Source organism: Buceros rhinoceros, unplaced genomic scaffold (genome assembly GCF_000710305.1).
Source record: "Buceros rhinoceros silvestris isolate BGI_N320 unplaced genomic scaffold, ASM71030v1 scaffold13111, whole genome shotgun sequence".
Lineage (NCBI taxonomy): Eukaryota > Metazoa > Chordata > Aves > Bucerotiformes > Bucerotidae > Buceros > Buceros rhinoceros.
In genome coordinates this window covers 56,927-62,199 of record NW_010393788.1, presented here as the reverse complement: position 1 = coordinate 62,199, position 5,273 = coordinate 56,927, and the positions used below count along the sequence as shown (strand labels likewise).

The window sequence follows — 5,273 nt, the reverse complement described above, 5'->3', positions numbered from 1 at the left end:
TCCCCGCCAGCCGGTGCAACAGTGTGATGCTCTAGTGTCCTGAACTCGGAGCATCCTTGTGCCACCACTCCGCTGGGCCAAACCGGTCTGGGCGTCACATCACAGCCTGTGAAGCCCCCGTCTGCCCAGGGGGTTCCTACAGATGCTGACAGTGGCTTTACTGCCCCAACAGCCACCGCTGACCCAAGCGGTCTGGGGGAAAGGGGTGCCAAAGATTCACCCCGAGTCCTCTCAAAGGTGGAGCTCGCTGGCGCGCACATCCCTCCCTGTCACACACAGGGTTAGTTGTAACCTTTAGTACCTTGCAAATCACTTCAGCCCACTCACTGGTTAGGAGTGTGTTAGTCCTGTTGTAGGAGCACTTCACGGGCATGCCAAGCCAAACCTTTTAATAACTGATCCATCCTCCTTCACGATTTCGTTCTCTACTAAAGCGGGGAGCTGGACTTTCATTTGGTTACCTGTATAGCTCAGAGCCTCGGATTAAAACAAACCTCACATTACAATAAAACCCCAGCACCTGGGACAGGCGCTAACTGCTGGTGCTCGCACCCTAGCGCTCTCTACTAATGGAGCGGAATGCTCAGAAAACAAACAGGCAGACAAGCGAGAGCAGCCTCTGCCTGCCACGCGTGTTCTCCAAACACACCCGGGGGTTACAGCTTCCTGTCCGGCATCGATCTGTTTTACTACTGCTGGTGCTGAGGTGTGTTGTGGTGCCTGCTTTCAGCTTGGCACAGCCCAGCTCCTGAGGTGCTGTGACTTTCCTCTTGGCTGGAGGTGGCTTTGTCTGGGGTGTTTCCCCAGGCTCCTTGACTTGCTGAACTAGAAGCCGCAAACTGGGGGAAGATGTGTTACTTCCCAGGCTGCTGCGGTGAACCTCTACGGGGCAGGTTTTGCCGCTTGGCCTGTTCCTGTCAGGGGGATGGAGGGATCTGGCTGCCGGGCTGAGAGCTGTACTGGGAGACCTGGCATCTCCATCTAACAGCTCGGCACTCGTTGTCTTCCTTGGCCCGGCAGAGAACACCCAGAGCGGGACGGGACACTGTTGCAGCTGGGTGTTCATACACTATTCTGTCAAATACCAAACCAGCCAAGGAGCTGTGTGGTGTCTGCTGGCACAAACCTCGTGTCCAGGTGAACCTTTTGGGTGTCTGTTACACGTGTCACTCAAAGGGACAGTAAAAAGGATTACAGGCAGGAAGGGTGCCAGTGAGCTTGGCAGCTCGCTCTTCTTCCCTTCAGAGGACAAATCCATCGCCGTCCCCCGAGGGGACTGCATGGTATCGGGTTTTAAAGCGAGCTTTGCGGGGGGAGCAGGAGTGGACGGTAGCAGTAACCACCCCCATGGCTGGGAACAACTGCACCAAAACCCTCCGTGGGCTTGTTTAGAACTTTGATGTGTGTCCCAGCTGATTCCGTCACACTGGCATCCCGCACACACCCCTCAGTCCTTCTGTGACCCCGCTGAGGGTATCAGTGGAGGTTCAGAGGCGGTAGCTGGGTATGACGCTGCACCACAAAGTGTTCTCTAGAGTACACTGTGTCCCCAGGCGTGTTGTGACAGTTGTTCTAATGTGTTTTAAGTCGTTCTTACCTCTTCGAAGTCCTCTTTGGCTGATGGAAGGTCAGTAGCGAAGCGAGGGTCCCCCAGGTGTTTCTCCGTTCTCTCTCCCTGCACCACAGTGGTCTTGATGACTTTGCTGACCTTCCGGCCTTCCACTGGTTCAGACTGGAACTGGGAGGCACTAGGCAACGCAGCGGGCTCAGCCAGGGTCACCTGTTGGGTTAGAGAGCAGGGAGACACTGGGTGTGAAATACCTAGCGGAGGCTCATGAAGCTCGTAGTGACTTTGTCCTTCCTCCTGCCTGGTGGCCTGTGGGCAACAGGAGTACCAGCAGTGTCTGTGTCTGCCTGTCAACAGAGCGAGCGTGTGTTGTGTTTCCAGCAAGGTGAAGCAGTTAAGCCACATAGCAAGGGGACCTCTTGCTGCGCTCTCATGAGTAGTAAGAATCAGTATCTGTATCTTAATGTGAAGATAGTCCTGAGACAGGGTCACGCTTGTAAACCCAAGAACTCTGCCCAGAGCCTCAGGCCAGACGATTAGGATACCATGGGAAACCAGGGTGTTATGGGGCAAGACATGAACCTAACGTCTGTGGGTTCTGTTTGCTGAAGAGCAGCTCTGGTCAGCTGTCCGGAGTTTGGCCAAACAGCTGGACAGCCCCAGCCCCTGGGATTGTCACTGCCAGCCTGATGTCATGCCTGGGGCGTGTGTAAGGACGTGGCTGGAGGGCTGTGGGTGAACCGAGGCAGAGAAAGACACCGCGTGGTGTCATTGTGGGGAAGGTGGAACTACTCAGTACACTGATGATGTCCTGCTGCTTGGAACCATCGCACCAGCAGACCCGACTGACCTCTGTCTGCTCGCTGCCGCTCTTCAGCACTACCCGTTTTACGACTTTGGAATAGGCATCGCCTTCCTCGACAGTGAGAGGCTTCTGAGGCGCTCCGTGCACGAGGACTTCCTCCTGCTCAGCACCGTCTGGAGAAACGTATCGCCGGATGATCTTCCGAGTGACCTAAGGAACAGAACAGCTTCGTGAGTACTTTGTGACCCTTGTGCTGCGCAAACTGAAGTGTGCGTGCAGATAGGGGTGCTCAGGAGCCTGGTCGGGCACAGCCGAGGGGCAGCGCTGAAGATAAGGGTACAGGTCGGTGCCTCCTGCAGACCCAGCTCTGCGTTAGTTTCAAACATAGTCCTAGATAAAATTGTGTGTTGGGGAGGTGGGGGTGGTTTTACAGGGTGTTTAAAAAAAGGATCGTTTCTCTCAGAAACGAGCATTGATGTGGAATTGTCATTAAAATGGGAAAATAAACTGTCATGTGAAGTGAAACTGAACACACGAAGATGTTGTGAATAAAGTCACTCTTCAGGTGTTGGAATCTCCTGTGCAGAAATTCTGGTTCACGCTCTTCATGAAACAAAACCACCCCCACTGGGGTACGTGTGTGGCTCCCTCCCCTGAGCGGGGTGTATCTATCTGGCAATACCTTCTTGACCACTGTGTGGCCGTGTTCGTCTGTGTACTGCTCCTCTGTGACTGTTTCTGGTGGCATGTCAGGCATACTGTCAGCCTGCGTGACAAAGAACAGAGCGTTATGGAGCAGGGGAACTGGTGAGGGGGCAGGTCACCGGAACCAAGCGGTTGTAAAATTGGTTAAAGAGGGAAATAAAAAATTGAGATGTGTTTGTTAGGAAATGTGGAGTAGGAAGAAACACATGGAAACACATGCACAGAGAAGCGATGTCACGGGGCACATGTTAGCTGACTGCGTTGGGTGGGGGGCTGTTGTCCCCCTCCTCCTCATCCGGCGTCCAATGGAACGTGGGGTGGGGTTAGCAGTATGAGTACACTCCTCCCTTCCAGCACAGGGAGGGGAAGGGCTTATGCAGTGGCCATGCGTGGCGTGGGAGCAATCCCAGCGCAGGGGCTGTCCCGGTAGCACACCAGAAGGTGTCACCAGTGCCTCGTCACAGCAGGCAATCGTTCAACACTCGGTACCTGGATAATGACCCGGCGACGAACAACCCTGGTAGTGACCATCTCGTCCTCGTCGGAGCTGCACTCCAGCGCACCTAACTCCTGGGCTAACTCCTGGTGGAAGCAGGGAAGGCAGTGCTCTGATGCAGGGGTACTAGCTGTACTTCCTACTGGGGTCTGTAAAGCCACTGTCCTGGCTGGAAAAGTCTTGCTCTTAAAGATGTTAATGGTGAAATACTGATGTGGGGCGGGAGGCTTTGGCCACTGGACTGCAGCTGGAGTGTTCATGAGCTCCTTGAAAAAAAGAGGGATGAACCTTTGGGGCACCTGCTGCGTAAGGCTGCTACCGTGCCCAGAGTTGCCAAGGAGATGACTGTAAGTAGAGAGCCTGAAGGGAGCTGCGCTAACAGCTCTGTGTGCAGGGGTAAACGCGGGGGTATCTGCAACAGATGTGCTTGGGATTGTACGGGGGATGGCTCCTCTGACAGGCCTGGCTCTCCCAGAGGACGTGTGACAGTGTGATTGTGTCTGCAATTGGACGTATTGTGTGTAACTTGCAATGGGACCTGCAAGGGAGGGCTCACGAGTGTCTGAAACGCCGCGGGATGGGGGAGGGTACTGTGACCGGTCTAATGGAAGGTGTCTGGAAGGGAAAGGAGAGCTGTGTCGGCATGTGGGCTTGTACTGGCTTTCCAGTGGTGTGGGGGGGTTGTATCTCCATTTGCAAGGGCATTGAGAGGGCTGTGACGACTCTGTGTGTAACCATGGTGGCAATGGCTGTATTGGCATGTGCTTCAAAGGGATTTGTCAGGCTGCCATGCCGAGGACAAGAATGAAGGGTCTTCTTTCCTTTCCACCCCAGTATTGTTTCTGTACGTGCTCTGCCTTCTGCCCTGCTGTCCTTCTCCAAGCACTGTTCCCTACCCTGGGTGTGTGATGGGGAGAAGGGGCTAACAAAGGCAGCTTTCTTCCTTACCGTTTCTATTGATTCATTGTCATCGCCTCGTCCCCACTTTTCTGCCGTCTCCTCCGCAGACTCCACGATCAGTAGGCTACGTCTCCTTCCAGGGAGCTCATCCTGCTGTAGCTGGGGGTCCTCGGGCTCTTGGATGATGGGAGAGTCCCCTCTGTGAGCCGGTGGTGGGAGCTGTGAGGATGGTTTTTCTCTCTCTGCCACGCTGGAGGGTGCAGACGTTCCACTTGCTGGTTTTCCAGTCCCAGCTGCTGGATCTGTTCCTGGAGCCGTGACCCTGTGAATTACAGGTGCAAGGGAAGTTACTGCCCTGGAGGAGAGGCGCACGGCCGGGAACAGCTCACCCACCCTACCCACTGCCGGAGGACGCTGTACCCACCGGAGAAGCCGGGGGCTGGGCTGGGAGGTCTGGATGGCTGCTCGGCCACTGTTCAGCGGCGGCTTGAGGGAGGGCTGGTAGCTGCGCTCTACATCACTTCTCTCTTCTGGGACTTTATTTCTTGTTGTGATATTCCTTTGCATTATGCTTTATTATTGTTGTTTTACTTAGTTATGTAATCTATTTAATAAAGGGCTCTTATCTCAAGCTCTGAGCTTTACTTTTCCCCTAGTTTTTCACCCCAGGGCACAGGAACGGTGAAGCCTTGTTGCCTGGGCTTAAACCCCAATAGCTCTGCTGTCCCTCAACGTGCCAGTGTCTCTCTTTCCGGGGACTGGGACTGGCTTGCTCCATTACACTCTGTCAGGCACCAAGA

General features: G+C 54.6%; 1 protein-coding gene across 1 annotated transcript in view; it reads right to left on the bottom strand.

Annotated features, from left to right (window-relative positions):
- The window catches only part of LOC104501227 (ankyrin-2-like), a gene marked incomplete at its 5' end in the record, with an annotated part of 62,548 nt that overhangs the window by 654 nt on the left and 56,621 nt on the right, over positions 1 to 5,273 (bottom strand). Inside the window, 6 exons of the mRNA XM_010145004.1 lie at positions 386 to 477; positions 1,598 to 1,780; positions 2,418 to 2,582; positions 3,055 to 3,138; positions 3,567 to 3,659; positions 4,522 to 4,795. Of these exons, the coding sequence (XP_010143306.1) occupies positions 386 to 477; positions 1,598 to 1,780; positions 2,418 to 2,582; positions 3,055 to 3,138; positions 3,567 to 3,659; positions 4,522 to 4,795 (891 nt within the window). The remainder of the gene's footprint in view (positions 1 to 385; positions 478 to 1,597; positions 1,781 to 2,417; positions 2,583 to 3,054; positions 3,139 to 3,566; positions 3,660 to 4,521; positions 4,796 to 5,273) is intronic.